Consider the following 18,089-nt stretch of genomic DNA (forward strand, 5'->3'; position numbering starts at 1 on the left):
AATACTTTTGTATATATTGGGGAACTCAAACAGGAAGTGGCAATTAGAAAAACAAAGGTATTAAGTGAAGCTGCTCTTGGTTTCAAATGCCTGAGGGATGAATTCTTAGACTAGAGGGGGCCCATCTATCACTGTCGAATTTGCTTTTGGATAACAAACCTTTGGATGGACATGTTTTACTCAGGGACAGTCCTAGACACTAGGTCTCAAAGTGGCTGAGTGTTCTATTTAGGAAGTCAAGAAGGGCTAAGATGGCAGCATGTATCTATCAACCAGACACGCTTCCCTTTATCAGGAAATACGTGCTCACTGAGACCAGAGGCCTAGATTGGCCTGTGTTGCGTCATAGTTCCTGTACACAGATCCCATTCCCGTGTGCAAGTCAGAAATGCAGAAACTTGGGGGAATTCTAAAATATTAGGATACTCTTCAATAGTATTAAGGTCATGAAGATCAAGGAAAGAGTAAGGGGCCACTTCTAATAAGAAAAGATTAATGGAGCGGGTTACTCTGTTGTTTAGGAGGAGTACTTGGAGAGCATTCCCTTCCACGTGCCATTCCTACAAGACCCAGAAGACAGTTTTAGGACTCCACTGTTGACTGAGATAAAGCTATATGCTCCTGGATCCCCAGCAACATCCTGCTTCTAGTGTCATGCCCTGAACGTAGTGGTTGCATTGGGTTGGGGAAATCACACATGTTTCCAGGAATTAGTAGTAAGTTTGGGAGTGATGAGGCAATTACATACTCAAGTCTTTCTCTGAGGGTTCAGAGGGAAAAAAAATCTCTTCACTCTGTAATTCTATTACAGTTTGGGATTCTCTTGAAATAAAACCTTTTTTTTTTTAAAAACCAAGCTATTCCAATATACAGGAGATTTGGCATGTAGAGATGGATGAGAGAGGGGTGAGATTGAGAGTATCCCTCTTGCAGTACAATGGCCATACTCTGTGGTTTCAGGAACATGGAAGTATTTTACTTCTTCAGAATAAGGATCGCATGTTATTGTGGCTAGGAGTCTCCTAAGTCCAAGGTCACTTTTTTGTGGAGGAGACGACTGTGACACAGAGACATGGCAACTGTGTTGCACAACCTAAGTCCCCCAAGGTCGTGGGAAGGGAGCACTGGCATAGCTCCAGGCTGTCCTTACTTAGCAGGTGAAGACCTGTGCTCTGTCAAGATTGGGCGCTGGGGCTTCCAGGAAGCACAAGAGTGGGCAGGCAAAGAAGTCTGCTTCAGTGTGTTGAACCAGCTAGACCTTGATTACATGTACCTCATGCCTTCTCCATCTATGTTTTTTCTATGTTTAAGTTCATGTCAGTACCCTAAAGATGAGCTGAAAGGCTTAATCTCCATCTTTCCAATATGGCCATTGTATTTAAATTCCTTTCCTTCCCTTTTGCTGCCACTCTAGTCTGCTTTCTTCGGGCAATTGACAAGGCTCAATGTGCTCGACTCCCCCAGGGTTCCAGGCCTAGGACTCTGGTTATAGAAGGAGCTAAGAAAAGGTGCCCCCTGAGCTGTGCAGTGTGCATCTAACCTTAAACAGCGTGGCAAGGCCTTCAACAGGAATAGATGGGTACACAAAACCCAGTCAGATTGGCCCCTAGGACACTAGGCACAGATCCAAACACCACTTCAAAAGTTGTGACGTGGAACCAAGACTGACACCACCACCCACAGAGGGTTCAGAATCTGCAGCCTGAACGCAGCCTGTAACCAACTACCTATTAAAAAAGGACATCATTGTTCCCTCAGATCATTTTCAAAATGTCCAAAATGCAATTCAAAATTACTCTGTATTTAAGGACTCAAGAAAATTTCAACTCCCATGGGGGGAAATGACATTGGAAACAACAAATAGGAACTTTAACAGAGATATTAGGAAAATGTTCTAGGAAATGAATAAAGTTTTATCACCAGCGCTGTGGCCTCTACACTGCCACGGTACAGCAGGACTCATTCCTCATTGACATATTCTTTAAGTTAAAATTAAATATTGTGATAATCGTTGAAATGAGTGAAGACGATTTCTGTTGCTGCTTAGGACACGAACTGCCAATGTTGTGGCTTAAAACAGAGCAGTTTTGTTCCATGGTAGGCAGAGTCTAACATGGTTTTCACTGGACTGAAATCAAATGTCAGCCGGGCCTGTGTTTCTGTAAAGGCTCCAGGTGAGAGGCTGCAACCTTCTCCTTTCAGCTTCTAGGGCCACCTGTACTTCTTGTCTTTTGTCCCGTTCTCCCAGAAGCAGAGCACTCCTCAAAGCTCTTGTGTTTCCACGGTCTTCTTGTGGGTCCCGGGCTGCGTGTCCCCTACCCATTCTGTGACTGTGCCTTACTCATGTAGGCAGAGACTCTCTTGCCATGTAAGCATAGACTCGGGACCTACCTGAAGATTGGGGACACGGTACCCTATCACTTCCTTTTCTTACATGCACTATGTCACTTTTTTTCCTTCTTATTGTGACAAATGAATTGCAAACACAACCTGAGGTAGGGAAGGTTGATTTGGGCTCACAGGTTGAGGGACACATGATGGCAAAAGCAAGAGGCAGCTGGGTCTTCAGTCAGGAAGTAGGGAGAGATAAAGGCCAGGGCTTCACTTCTTTTTGTTCAGCCAAGGCTCCCAGTGCAATCAAATCACCCACACAGAGGGTGAGTTTCCCTTCTTAGTTAAATCTTTCTGGAGAGACTCCTTTAAATATACGTGATTCTGCCTGCAGTGAACTTGACAATGAAGGGTAACTTTCACATGGCTTAGGCCTCAACACAATAAAAAAAAAAAAAAAAAAACAACCCAGATCATCAGGGCTGCTTGGTTCACCACCACCACCAAGTAAAATATGCATGAAATCTTTCTATGTCTTCTGAAAGATATAAAAAACAAAGTAAATAGCCGGGCATGGTAGTGCGCGCCTTTAATCCCAGCACTTGGGAGGCAGAGGCAGGCGGACCACTGTGAGTTTAAGGACAGCCTGGTCTACAAAGTGAATCCAGGACAGCCAAGACTACACAGAGAAACCCTGTCTCAAAACAAGCAAGCAAACAAAGAATAAAGTAAATAATAAGTATAATTCTCAGTATGACACAAATTTAATTCTCCATGAATTGGTACTTAATGTAAATTTCAACTAAAAAAATCAACAAGATATGGCAAGATGAATTAATTTTAAAATTCTGGGAGAGTTAAGTAACAAAGGGAGAGTCTGTAAATGATTGAGGAAGAATAAGGAAAACAAATGCTACAGACTCTAAAGATGGGAAGAGCCAACTGGCTGTGCAGGTGTTCAAGCCTCATTTCTGGGACTCTAGGGTCAGATTGTGGAAGAAGGCAAGAGAATAGGCCAGCACTCCCTGAGAGTGGGACAGAAGTAAGGCCACAAAGTGAGTCACACACTCAGGGAATGTAGCATTTGATCAAGGTGAGTTTAAAGTCAATGGTTTGGTGGTTTTGTTTTTTTTTAATGATGGTTCAACAAATGGGGCTAATAGAAATAAATAGTCATCTGCTGCTATATAGACAGACAGACAGATATAGGTAGATGATAGATAGATAGATAATAGATAGATGATTGATAGATAGATAGATAGATAGATAGATAAGAGAGAGAGAGAGAGAGAGAGAGAGAGAGAGAGAGAGAGATCTGCTAAATAGACAACTTTAGATAGGCAATGAAATGGACAGAGTTAGATATACAGAAATCTGCCTGAGAGAGGGGCCGACATGAAGGTGAAGTGGGGGACAGAGACAGGGAGAGCTATTCCCCACTTATGCTTATCAACAAGCAAAAGGAACGCTTCTAAACACCACACCACAGTCAAGTCAGTACAGCCACCCATGGCTGGGCTGTTCAGTTCCAGGGCTGCACCTAAGGAACACTGGCTGTTCTGGGAGAAGGAATTAGACTTCCTGTCAGTGTGGGTATGTGGGGGGTGCTCAGATGAAAAGGTGTCTTTTTTACTTCAAACCCATGAGGCAAGCTCTGGTCTAAATACATAAGAGGAATTTGGGGCGACCAGCCGAGTTGGTGATAAGAGTGTTCGCATCTATTGTTGACAGCATTTAAAACAGGAAGTATAATAAACAGAGTAAAGCTTGAGCAGAGGTGCCGTACAAGACAAGCTCCAGGCAGAACTGCCACCACCCTCATCAGATCATCTACGGCCCCTTGGAAAAGATCATCACAGCTTGGCCTTGCTAACTACCCCCCTTCTCTTATAGAAGGAGGAAAGGAGATATGGGTGGCTTCAAACTCACAGAGAGCCATCTTCTATGTCTCATGGGTGTTAGAATTAAAGATGTGAACTACTACGCTCTGCCATGGCTGCTGCATTTCTTTCTTGAAATTAGAGAACTTACAAATACACCAGAGTTAGAGGCTGTGTAAGGAATTTAGACACGGACTAGTTGAACCTCTTACACATTCATCTACCAGAAGCGACAGGTTGGTAGGTAGCAGACCAACCCCAAGCTTGTAGCTTCAGACATTAGGCAAGTCCCTGTAAAACCTTGAGCATAAACATTTTACTGAATGCTACAATGGAGTCTTTGTTATTCATGAAAAGAGGTATCAGTACTGGTGCCAGAGAGGAACTCAAGCTTTTCATGGTAGATGGAAAGGCCACCTACATTGCTTGCTGATGTTTAGAAAGTAAAATGGCCAGAGGTTGGACAACAAGGGAACATTAAAATGCAATCCTCTCCAGCTCTTTCCTTTTCTTCTTGGAAGGCCAGACATCCAAGAAGAGGCTGGATCGCAGTCATCCTGGAGGGTAAGAGACATCAAAATCCCAGTCCAAAAAAACACAGAGGATTCACAGAATGAAGGAGTGATCCCAAGCAGCAGAGGTCAAATCATCAGTACAGCTGTGACAGAGCTGCCCAGTCCAAGCTTTCAAACCTGTGAACACACTGCTTAGGTGCAAAAGAGACTTGGGAGCCATAGAGAAGGGATCTTGAGATGGGAGTTCGCCTCAGTGGTAGGTTCCATGCAGTCACCAGGGTCCTCATGAGAGAGAGATGGAGAGTCAGAGAAGCAATGAGGGAATTAGGGGTTGGAGATTGGCTTTTAGGAGATGGCAAACTTACTTTGATGTAATAAGCTGTGGTTTGTACTTGAGAGATCATCGTCATAGGAAACTCATGCAGCAGCCAAGAGCACACCAGAGGACTGGATCCTAGTAGTGATGGTGGAAGAGAATTGGGAGGCCACTGAAAAGATGAAAGCTTTGCATTTCTGCCAAGTCCAGGAGCACTAGAACTGGAGCCGGATCCCCATTTCTTCCTCTCCTAGGTGTAACAGAAAGGTCTTTAAAAAAAAAAAACATGGCTGGTGTGGTAGGGGACACAGAAGTAGCACGTGGCATGAAGGAGGAGAAGCCACTATCTCCACAGATGTAGACGCACATGGGGAGGAAATACAGTGTACAAGTTGGACTTTAAATGCCCCTCCCCTGAAGGCTCATGTATGGTCCCAGCCTGTGGAGCTCCTGGGAGGTTATAAAGCCCTTAAGTGTTACAACCGATGGAAGTTGGAGATCACAGCAGGCAGGTCCTTGAAGGGGTGATGGGAGCCAAGCCCCTTCCTGTCTGTCACACTCTGCCTCTTATCTGCCATGCAATAATCAAACTCCTCTACCGGGCACTCTCATTATGACATCAACCTTGTTAGTGAGACCTCTGGCTAATCAATCAAGCAGAGCCAAAGCCCAGACCGATCTCCTCTGCAACACAACAAAGACAGCAGGGGTGTCAAGTGAGGTTCCTCTTTTCACTTCCCCTCTCTCCTACTTAGCAAGTGCTCTTAGTGGTGAAGATATCAAGGGATTGCTCTTCAAAAGACGCAGAGTAGGCATGGGGATTTGATGTTGTGAGTCCGAGACCCCGGACTCTTCCCTATGAGAAGGATTCACACCAAGTGGGACCTCAGATGAGGTAGCAGTGATGTGTGGCTGAAGAAAGGCATCTTGCTTTCAGCTCACCTCTTGGTTTTGTGAACCAGTGACTGTATTGGAATTATCTTCGGAAGCATGAGTGAGGGGTTACTTATAGACGCATGGGTGACTTAAAGGCAACTTTATCCCTGAAAATCCTGCTCAAGAATAGGCAATGACTCCAGAAACTTTTACAGCTATTTGAACAACTCATAGGCAGCAAGGCTAGGAGGATTTTCTCCCCCTCAGTTATTCCTTGTCTAGCCTTGGGGAGGCACTTCAAGAACTTCCTGAGACTTCTAAGTCTTTATTGCTTCCTTAGTTTTAATGAGCCTCCTCCATTACGAAGAGGATGTTCCAATTCAGAGTAAATAGCTACAACAATGGTCAAATGGAATATGTACTTAGGGTAGGAATGAAGGTGAGTGTGTCTGTATATAGATGCATATGTCAGTATGAATGCATGCTTAGGGCAGAGGTGTGAACGTGAATGCTTGTATCTATGTGCAAACCGGCGTGAGCACAGGTATATATACACACACACCTCTGCCCTAAGAGCTTTCACTACCTATCTTGGTATTGTATCCTTCTGAATAATACCCTATAGCAGTGATATTTTAATGCAGTTCCTCATGTTATGCTGACCCACCCCCAACCAAAAAGCTATTTTTGTTGCTACTTTATAATTGTAATTTTTCTTCTGTTATGAACCATCCTGTTTATTATTGATAAAGGTTTGCCACTGGAATTTACCACTGCCTCACAGGCTTCCTCCTAACATCTCTCGAGCTGGCACCACACTGAAGGCAACATCCTGTCAACCGCCATGCCTATGACTTTGGCCTTGGATAACAAACTGGGCTACTTTGGGGTCTTATCTTGATGAAACCTAATGTGCCAGACAGGAAACCTCCTACACACCTCTAGAACACGGAGCCAGCCATACTCAGGTGTCACCAGTTTTCCAAAGTGAGGTCCTCTGGATCCCTGCTTCTCTCTCTCCTCCTAGTCCCCTGCTCTTTGACATATTGTCTGGAACCAACATCCAAGATCCAGGCCAAGAAGAGGGCTTCCCAAAGCCCAGCCCCTCCTCATGAGCTTCTCCTTCCCACAGTCCTGCTGGCTGTGCTATACTTCCTGAAATCCAATATCCTTCATTCCTAAAGTGTTCTGTGGCCCCTCACAGTATAAGCTCAGTGGGAAGAGGCCATTGGCTCGGCTTCCCCTGAGGGAGTAGCAGTCCACAGACGTGTGTGTTGCTGAAGGAACAGCTGGCAGAAAGTATAAACGTGTGTGTGTGTGTGTGTGTGTGTGTGTGTGTGTGTGAGAGAGAGAGAGAGGGGGGGGCAAGGGAGAAACATGAGCTATGCAAAAAGATTGAGAGTAGGAGTGAGCTTGCCAGTCATTGCAAAGTGTCCCTAGGTTAGGCTGATAGAAGAAGGCAGACAGACAGGAGGGCTGTGGGTGTCATTACGCGCTTCTCTTAAGTCTGACCCAGGGCAGCTGTGGCCAGTATGACCTAACAGGTGAAGGGGGAAGCTCTCTCAAATCCTCTCCAGGTGTAGAGTGATGCCCAAATCTTGGAAGGCACCGCAGCTCCTGTTAGCCATTCTGGTGGCTCTGGTGGCCTTCAGCTACCAAGGAAAAAGAAAAACATTTATAAGTATCAAAGAAGTAAGTGCAATGGAGGCTTACGTGAAGGAAACCTTAGAGTATGTCACAGAGGAATTCAACAAAGAAAGTGAAGATTTGTACAACTTCAGGATCCTCCGCATCTTAAAGATTGAGAAGCAGGTGAGTGGTTCCCCTGTCTCCTCTCCACAGAGGGACACAGGATTTTGTTTTCATAGTATCTCACTGTACCAACTAGGTTGGCTTCAACATTGTAGCCTTCCTGCCCCAACCTCCACAGTACTGTAATTACAGGTATGTGCTACCATTTCCTAACTGAAAGCAGTTGTTTTAAGAAGAGAAGCATGCATTCTCTAGAGTGGATTAATCTGTCCTTTCATGGGAACCAAGAAATTGCACACCCAGGGATAACTGGTCTGGCTGTGTGTCTTTTAAAGCAGTGATGCTGGAGCTAGCTGTGCTATGTCCTCCTGGGACTTCCATGCTGTTGCCTTCAGTTTAAAACTTACAGCATAGGGCATATGGCCTACAGAGATTAACCTGTGTGTATCTAGAAAGTCACAGACAACCTGGCCGCAGCCTGTCTGGAACAATTAGCCTTTTCAATGCTGTCAAGGGGCTGTCTGAGGCCACAGAGAAAGATGGGCTTTTCTGGTAGTCTTCATGATGTCTCAGTGAATGACTATAAGAGGCCTGGAGTCAGACAGGAAGGAAAGCAAGGATCCCACAACTGTGCTAAATTGCGCCATGGATCAAGATATAAAGCTGCACCCACCTCCCATATAGAAGCCACAGCGGTGAGAAGAGGTTATTCACCATTTTCTTCCCCTCGCTACCCACAGGTGACAAACCACTTGGAATTTCACATCACAGTGGAAATGGAGAGGACCACCTGCTTGAAGACGGAGAATAACCTCTGTGATGTCCAGAAAGGGGAACTTTTCAAGGTGCTGGGCAAGCACAGTCACACTAAGCCATATTCATGGTTTTTTCCCCATGTGGCTTTAGTACAAGGGAAGGGCAGGGTTATGTGGGATCTATACAAGCTTGCTTGAGAAAAAGAATCTCATGGATCACATCTTCTCTTTCAAAGAGAAAAGTAGAAATGGAAAAGGCTGAGCCATCATTTGTTGGTGCTAGAATAATGACGAGGAGGAGAAAGGGGTCCAAAGGGAGCCGTTGGGTGGTTGAACTACATGACACCCCAGGCCAAGGGAAACAGCTAATTGTTAACCAGAAGTGGGGAACTACATTTGAAAATAATTGGACTGGTGCAGAAGTGGACTAAGGAAAACAAGTCTGTGTGGGTGGCCACTGAGGGAGCTGCTGGCCCATAGCCCCAAAGGCACATCAGTCCCCCTCAGACTTCATTATGATCCAGCAGGAGGCTGGGCAGATGCTGCCACACATCATCAGTATTTCTGTGTCCATAACCAGGATGTGTCCAACACACACAGAGACCTTTAGGCTGAGAGTCCTAGCAGCGCTGTAACTTTCTCTCAGCTTACCCAAATGAATCTGATCAGTTCATTGGGATGGCAGATGAGTGTGTCTCTCTCCTTGCCTGACATCATCCTGGTTGATGTCCAAATATTTTGTGTAATAATTAGCCCCACTTTTTGCTTATAACATGTGTTTTTCAGCTTATTATATATATATATATATGTGTGTGTGTGTGTGTGTGTGTGTGTGTGTGTGTGTGTGTGTGTGTGTATGTATATATAGACTCGGAGGTTCTCAACACACAAATGTATCCTTTCCTGGGCTCCCACTTTTTAATAGTTTGGGCAAATGAACGGAACTATAGATAGAAGGAAGGGATAGGTGGAAAGAGGTAAGGATACATGTGTGGGTGGACAGAATGAAAAGGGTAGATTGTAAGTAGATGGAAGGAAGGAAGGAAGGAAGGAAGGAAGGAAACTGTTAAGGAGAAATCAGGAAAGTTGAGAAAGGAAACAGGGATCCAATAGAAGCCCAGAGAGAGAAGATGTGGTAAACACCACATGAGAGAAAATAGAATCAGTAATCCCCACAGTGAGTATGGGCTGAGCCCTCGACTGCTGCTCCAAACCTGACCACACACAGGACATTCTCCTGAATAATCTTAGCACATCTTTTGTCATATGGATGAAATCACATAAATATCGGGGTTGGAGGGGCGACGAGGCAGTACCCTTTCCCCAGCCTCATCTTTGATATGCTCTTCCTTCTCACTTGCATTATGGCCCCTTCATCTTGTTTTTTTTAGAGGGAGTCTGCCTACTCACCTGACTTGAACTCCCTGTAAACCTCTCACCTCAGATTCCCAACTGCCGGCGTTGCAGGGCACTCTTGTTCGTCTTCTAAAATCTGTTTTTGGATCTCTCGTTTTAGAAAATCAAGTGCTATTTCTCAGTGTATGCTGTGCCTTGGCTTGAAAGATACAAGATTCTCAAGAAGAACTGTACCAGCAGCAGCTGAGGCAGCTGAGCGCCGTGGGTCGTGTGCTGTGCCCACCGTGCTCCCAATCAACAGTCACGCAACTCGCACAGTAAAGTTGTCCTCTTCTCTCCGCCGTCTTCGTGCTGTGAATCTAGCTTCTCCCTCCCCGCGCCCGCCACCGCCATGCATGAAATTGGAATAATAAAATATGAACGTCCACTGGGGTTCCGGTGGGTGACACATGGTTTCTGCACCTACTGTTTATGCCCACGTGATAGCAGGACCTGCATCCCTAGCTTCGCGGCAAGTTGAGGCTCAACAACTTTTGCTTTCTGTGTTTGGCTTCTGTTTTGAGATTGGGTCTCAGGTAGCCTCAGGCTGGCTTTGAACCCACGATGTGGTCACCTTGAATTTGCTCTGTAGCCAGGAAAGACTTTGACCTGCTGGTCTTCCTTCCTCCACCTCCCAAGTGCTGTAGGTCAAACACAGGACTTCACCGAGGCTGAACAAGAATTCTGTTAACCGCGCAACAGTCCCAGGCCCAATACTCTAGGTTTTAATCCTTTAATCTCAGCACTCAGGAGACAGAGGCAGGTGGATCTCTGTGAGTTCGAGGCCAGCCTGGCCTACAAAAGCAAGTCCAGGACAGCCAGGACTACACAGAGAAACCTTGTCTTCAAAACAAAACAAAACAAAAACAAAAACAAAAAATAAAAAACAAAGAAAAAGAAAAAGAAGGAGGTGGGTGACTGAACATCAAAGATGGCTACAGGTGGATCCCTCAGGAGCTGGGTGTGGTGGTGCACGCCTTTAATCCCAGCACTCGGAGGCAGAGGCAGGCGGGTCTCTGTGAGTTCAAGGTCAGCCTGGTTTACAAAGCGAGTCCAGGACAACCAAGGCTATGCAGAGAAACTGTGTCTTGAAACCTCCGCCCCCCCTCCAAAAAATAAAGAGTTCTCCTTTCCTCAACTACAGTATGAATCAAGAAAGAAAATCACAAAAAGCTAAGAAAGACAAGACTCGCTCCTGGTCCGTAGTTGAGAGGTGCCTTCTGTTTCTGTAAGAAAACACTAAACTCAGACCTAGACTCTCACCACCTTACACCAGCAGTCAGGACCAAAGCAGAGTGCTTCTCAGATCTGGAGATTTTTATCTATGAGACAAAGACAAACATATGCCCTGTGGGAAAGAAGGCATAGAACAAATGTCACTCACTCTGGTCTTCTCATATCAACCAGTTAGATTAAATCCATAGAAGAGAAAGAGGTGTAGACCTCTTTGTTATTTGTTTTCGTTTTTGTTTTGTTTTGTTTTCAAGACAGAGTTTCTCTGTGTAGTCCAGGCTGTCCTGGACTTGCTTTTGTAGGCCAGGGAAAAACCAGGAACACTATGTCACGGGACTGTACTTTGTTACAGGTGTTTGTTTCCTGTTGCTAATAATGCAATACTACAAACAAGGTAAATTGTTTTTAATAACTAGTCTAATTCTATATTTAAAATTTTAGTTTAAAAGGAAAAAAACACAAACAAGTTATGAAATCTCTTTAATTTGCAACCTGACATGTTTAGAGGTGAAGTACACTGATGTTCTTCAACTAAATTTGAAATGCATACGAAAAAGGAGACTGTTGGGAAAATATAAGAATGGGGAGAGAGACAAATAATACCAACACAAAATATAAACTGCAGAGTGTATGTGATCGGTATACAAGTGTTCTTTGCAAAATTCTTTCAACTTGAGATCAAGTTGGAAGACATTCACCAGTGTTCTGGACAAAGCATGAATGCATACATTGAATTATTCAAAGTCAGACTTTAAAGTCAGAACATGCTTGTGTTATTTAAAATACATTACACTGGGGCTGAAGAAATGCTTCAGAGGCTAAGAGCACGTTTTCTCTTGCAGAGGATCTGAGTTCTGTTCCCAGGACCCATGTCAGCCAGCCCAAAGCCACCTGTACAGCTCCTGAACACACATACACATAAACAGTAAATTAAAAGTATCTCAAATTAAGTGAAATCGAGGAATACAAATGTGAAATTAATCATGGCATCAGCTGCAATTTATTGTGTGCTAACTATACATAAGGAACATAAATGCTAAACAATTGTTTTAAAACTTAATTTAACATTTGCAGATATCATTTAAAATATGTATCATGTTCCTTATTTAAGAAGTTAGAGAGGCAAAGTTAATGCTGTTAGCCACTGCATTATAGAAAAGGGACATTTGGGGACGGAGAGATGGCTCAGAGGTTAAGAGCACTGACTGTTCTTCCAGAGGTCCCAAGTTCAATTCCCAGCACCACATGGACGCTCACAATCATCTATAATGTGATCTGATGCCCTCTTTTGGCCTGCAGACATACATGGAAGCAGAACACTGTATACATAATAAATAAATAAATCTTTTTTAAAAAGAAAGAAAAGGAAAGGGACATTTGAATGGAGAGTGTTAGTTTCTACTTCAATTTCTTTTTTTTAATTTTTATTAATTTATTCGGATTACATCTTGATTGTTAGCCCTTCCCTTGTTTCCTCCTATTCCTCCCTCCCACTTCCCCCCTTCTCCCCTCCCCTATGTCTGTGATTGGGGGAGACCTCCTCCCCCTATATATGATTTTAATTCTTTATTTGTAATTTGTCCACATTATATCCCTATTGTAGGCTCCTCTCTCGTCACCTCCCAACCCCACCTTCCCTCCCTCACACCCTCTTCCTCCCTCCCCTAGTCTTCAGAAATGGAAGCCTTCGTCCCCTAATATCTGACCTCACCTTATCAAGTCTCATCTGGACAGCCTGTATCTTCCTCCTCTGTGGCCTGGCAAGGCCGCCCTGTCAGGGAGAAGTGATCCATGTGTGGGGGCCAGAGTCCATGTCAGAAGTAGTCCCTACCCCCCATATTATGGGACCCACAAGGAGACTGTGCTGCTATCTACTACATCTGAGCAGCGGGTCTAGGTCCTCACCATGCATGGTCCTTGGCTGATGCATCTGTCTCTGCAGCGCCCCCTCCTCTGCCCAGGTTTGTTGGCTCCATTTGTCTCCTTGTGGAGCTCCTGACAAATTATTTAAAACAAAATAAAATAACAACCAAAAAAAAAAACTATATAACTAGAATCCCAGAATTTCTTCTCTGACCAAGTTCTTTTCCACAAATCTAGGACTTAAGTGCAGTTTTAAAATACATTTTTATTAACTTTCTGAGAATTTTATGCACGTATCTAATATATTTTGGTCATATTCATCTCTCACTCCTCATAACTCCTCCCAGATCCACCCCATCCATTCCAAACTCTGTGTTCTCCTTAATAGTGTGGCAGCTGGTGGATGCGCTCACACCCATGAGTGTATGATGACAGAGACACAACTGGACTCTGCAGGTTCTATAGTAGACAGGGAAATTAGAGGGAAAAACTTCCTTTGGGTTCATGGTTCTGGCCTAAAACTAAAGAGACCTATAGCCTTCCTTTTGGCAGAGCCCTGACATAGCATAGGGCATCGCACGGTGAGTGAGGCAGAGAGTGGCACAGACCTGTCCAAACTGCTTTTAGAACTGACCAGCTCTCGAACCACACAAGTGAGTTCATCTACTTATGTGGACAGAGACCGAGTCACCTCCTCAAAGTCCCATTGAGTCCCACCTTTTCTCATGACATAGATTTGGCTCCACGGGGGTTTGTGGGTACTTTCCATAGTAGCACGTAAACAGTGGGGCCACCCTAAAACTTCAACTTGGGGCCTCACTGTGCCCGGACTCCTTCCACACAACCCCTTCCATATGGGCTCAGTAGAACCGTCAGCAATTCACAGGCCCTCTTCCACATCTCTTAGAAAGAGAAAGATCTCATACCAAGACTCCAGCAAAAGAGCTTGAGAGATGGTTTAGTGGTTAAGCGCACTTGCTGCTCTTCCAAAGGACCAGAGTTCAGTTCCCAGCTCACAATTTGGTAAGGGTGGCTTCAGGCACCATGATTGGAGCCTGGTTTCCTGGCTCCCTAGATCTTCTGAGCTGGGATAACTCTAGGGCAGAGCAAGACACAGAAATGGGAAAAAGGGAACTAGGCTGGCATACGCCAAGAGGGTAATGCTGGAGGACATAAGCAGAGACCCAGCAAGTGTGAACTGTAATCGTAGACGAACAACAGCTATGTCAAAGCTCCCCAAGTCAGGAATTTCCTTTCTTTCTTTTTCTTTTCTTTCTTTTTTTTTTTTTTTTTGGTTTTGGTTTTTTGTTTGTTTGTTTGTTTGTTTGTTTTGGTTTTGGTTGTTTGTTTTCTGAGACAGGAATTCTCTGTGTAGCCTTGTCTGTCCTGGGCTCACTTTGTAGACCAGGCTGGCCTTGAACTCACAGAGGTCTGGCCGCCTCTGCCTCCTAGAGTGCTGAGATGACAGGTGTGCACCACTAGATAGGAATTTTCTAAGAGCTGTGTTTTAGGCTTCTACTCACTCCATCAAAATTCTAGAATATTTGGCGGGGCCCAGCTGGGATTAATTCATCAAAATATCTGGGATAACACTAACCTACAACTTTTCTTCTTGAGCTGAGGAAAGCAGGACACCTTCTTGGAGTTGTTACAAAGTCTGAAAGTGGTGGTGCTCAGGAGGTACTGTGCCTCATGCAGGTGGGAATCAGAAGCCATGTAGCCTAGAGCAGAAATTCAGCAGAAGCCATGGCACTGAGTACAGACATGCAGAACCATTCCATCCCTACTGTACTAGATAGGGACTTGCATTCACCTATTGTTCATGCGACCTGCTTATCTGATTCTTCCCGTTTGTGGGTTTGAAATGCAAGGCAGGTAGAGTGGGCTAGAGAAAGTTCTCTTTTTAAAAGGATTTCAAAGCAGGGGGCATGAGAGATGCTTCAGAAGATAAGAGTATGTACTGCCCTTGCAGAGGAGCTGAGTTCAGTTTTCAAGACTCAGGTTGGGCAGCCGAGTAGTATTTCATAGTGTAGATTAAATGTACCACAGTTTCTTTATGCATTCTTTGACTGAGGGACATCTAGGTTGTTTCCAGATTCTGCCTATTACAAATAGGGCTGCTATGAACATAGTTGAGCAAATGTCCTTGTGGTATGGTGGAGCATTTTTCGGGTATATGCTAAGGATTGGAATAGTTGGGTCTTGAGGTAGCCCTATTCCCAATTTACTGAGAAAGCACCAAGTTGATTTCCAAAGTAGTTGTACAAGTTTTCACTCCCACCAGCAATGGAGGAGCATTCTTCTTTCTCCACATCCTTGCCAGCATGTGGTGTCACTTGAGTTTTTTTACCTTAGCCATTCTGATGGGTGTAAGATGGAAGCTCAGTGTCATTTTGATTTGCATTTCTAGGTGCAGGGGGATCTGATGCCTTCAGCCCACAGGTTTCTGAAAATGTGCACATACTGCCACACGAATGCACATGGATGCATGTAACTAAAAAAATATTACACAACTTTAAAGATTTAAAGTGGGACTGGAATGTAGCTTAGTGTGCAGAAGGCCATGTGCACAAAATGCAGTAATGTGAAAAATAATAAAAATTGTAACATTAACAACAGAGGGCCAGGGAGATGTCTCACAAAGGCAAAGTGCTGAGTTTGATCACTGGAATCCATGATGGGCAGAAAGAACCAATCCCTAAAAGTCATTCCCTATGCACCATGGCAAGAGCACCAGGTTGATTTCCAAAGTAGTTGCACAAGTTTTCACTCCCACCAGCAATGGAGGAGCATTCTCCTTTCTCCACATCCTTGCCAGCATGTGGTGTCACTTGAGTTTTGATCTTAGCCATTCTGATGGGTGTAAGATGGAATCTCAGGGTTGTTTTGATTTGCATTTCTCTGATGACTAAGGTCGTTGAGCATTTCTTTAAGTGTTTCTCAGCCATTTGATATTCCTCTGTTGAGAATTCTGTTTATCTCTGTATCCCTTTCTTAATTGGGTTATTTGGTTTGGTGTTGTTTACTTTCTTGAGTTCTTTATATATTTTGGATATTAGACCTTTGTCAGATGTAGGGTTGGTGAAGATCTTTCCTCAGCCTGTAGGCTGTTAACAGTATCCTTTGCCTTACACAAGCTTTTCAGTTTCGTGAGGTCTCATTTATTAATTGTTGACTTTGGAACCTGGGCTGTTGGTTCAACACTACTTTTTCTTTAAGTTTTATTTGTTGTGTATATGTGTGTGCAATGTGTGAGTGTGATTGGAGGAGCATTCTTCTTTCTCCACATCCTTGCCAACATGTGCTGTCACTTGAGTTTTTGATCTTAGCCATTCTGATGGGTATAAGATGGAATCTCAGTGTCATTTTGATTTGCATTTCTAGCAGCCCTATTCGTAATAGGCAGAATCTGGAAACAACTAGATGTCCCTCAGTCAAAGAATACATAAAGAAACTGTGGTACATTTAATCTACACTATGGAATACTACTCAGCTATTAAAAACAAAGAAATCTTGAAATTTGCAGGCAAATATATGGAACTAGAAATGATCATCCTGAGCAAGATAACCCAGAATCAGACACACGTGGTATATATTCACTTATAAGTGGACATTAGCCCAACATAGATGCCTCCTCTGTGATTCTTCACTCAGTGGGGGATCCAGACTCACTATTTAGACTTCGGGTGAGAGGGGTATGGAAGAAAAGGGAAGTAGGAGGACCAAGAGGGTCCAGGAGCCCCACAAGAAGACCATCAAAGCTGGCGGGTCTAGACCCAGAGGGCCTGCACAAACTGTTGTACCAGCCAAGGACAATGTATGCAGTAAACCTAGATCCCTATTCAGAGCTAGCCAATGGACAGATCATTCTCCACAGTTGCAGGGAGAGTGGGGACTGCCTGTGACATGAACTGTGGTGCCCCCTGTTTGACCACTTTCCCTTGGAGGGAAGGCCTGGTGGCACTCAGAGGAAGGGGAGCAGGCTATCCAGATGAGACCTGATAGGCTGTGGTCATATGGTGGGGAAAGAGGTCCCCTTCTGTCACAGGCCTCGGCGAGGGGAATAGCGTGAAGGAGGGAGGGGGAACAGGAAGATACAAGGGAGGAGATAACAGAAAAAAAAAGTAGTGTTGATATGAAGTTGCATAAAAAAGCAGAACTTGAACATGAGTCTCACCATGTAAACATAAAATGAGTAAGAAGTTAGCTGCTACACACAGCTCAAATACTGTTTATTTCCTTAGTATTTATTTGTCCATGAATTTTGAGAAAGTGTCTCTGTCTGCAGTCCAGACTGGCCTCTCTAAGTCACAGCAACTCCCTTGACTCAAACCCCTGACTGCAGAGATTACAAGCTTGATCCACCATGGCCATGTCTAAAGTAACAATAGAAAGGCAAAGTGAGTTGGGGAAAGTGAAAACAAGTTCATAACAAAAGTAGCTTACGTTGTACAAATGTATACCCTGTGTCTCAGCGAATGCCAAAAAGAGACACATCACACGCCCAATTCTACATAGGTACACACATGCTTGCTGCTAAAAGGTGGTGTTAGAAACTGAAAACTACAAGGGTATGGCTGTAATCCCAGCACTCAGGAGACAGAGGCAGGAAGATCACAAATTCAAGGCCAATTTAAACTAATTAGCTAAAGACTACCTAAAAAAAACAAAATGTAAAAAAACTTGAAAACCACCCACAGGCGAAAAACCATCCATTTAAGAATGGATAAAAATGGTATGTTTGGGGCCTGAAGAGATGACTCGGGGGTTAGGGGGTTAGGGAAGGCAAGGTGGGGCCTCAGACACCCCACTGACATTGAATTTGCATGAAAGGGTGCTTTGCTTTTCTGTACAAATGTATCACCTTCCCTGCTCCAGATGCCCCCTTCTCCTCCTGGCATCTTGGTTAACCTGAGGCTCTTGCTTACGAATATCTATTTCCTTCCTCCCTATGTGATTCTCAAGTTGCTCTTTGAGGTAGCAGCCGACACAGGGAGGAGGCCAAGCACCGCATGGCACAGGCAATATATTCTCAGCTCGAAGCAGTTTCCTCTCTGTTGAGCCATGAGTGATAGGGAGGACGAGGCTGTAGGGAAGGGAGACTATCGGGTGTGCTGTGCCATGGCTGGAGGGTAGGCTTTCTGCACACTGATGGAAATCCCACAAAAGGGCC

General features: G+C 44.4%; 1 protein-coding gene across 1 annotated transcript; it reads left to right on the forward strand.

The window, feature by feature from the left end:
• Positions 1-7,505: 7,505 nt before the first annotated feature.
• On the forward strand, positions 7,506-10,028 carry CST11 (cystatin 11; the record flags this gene model as incomplete). The annotated part of the gene is made up of 3 exons (XM_084774205.1): positions 7,506-7,730; positions 8,411-8,515; positions 9,942-10,028. The coding sequence occupies 3 exons, from the start codon at positions 7,506-7,508 to the stop codon at positions 10,026-10,028; spliced, it is 417 nt and encodes a 138-aa protein (XP_084630331.1).
• Positions 10,029-18,089: the final 8,061 nt, after the last annotated feature.

This window comes from Acomys minous (assembly GCF_964271855.1).
Source record: "Acomys minous genome assembly, chromosome: 3".
NCBI classification, from domain to species: domain Eukaryota; kingdom Metazoa; phylum Chordata; class Mammalia; order Rodentia; family Muridae; genus Acomys; species Acomys minous.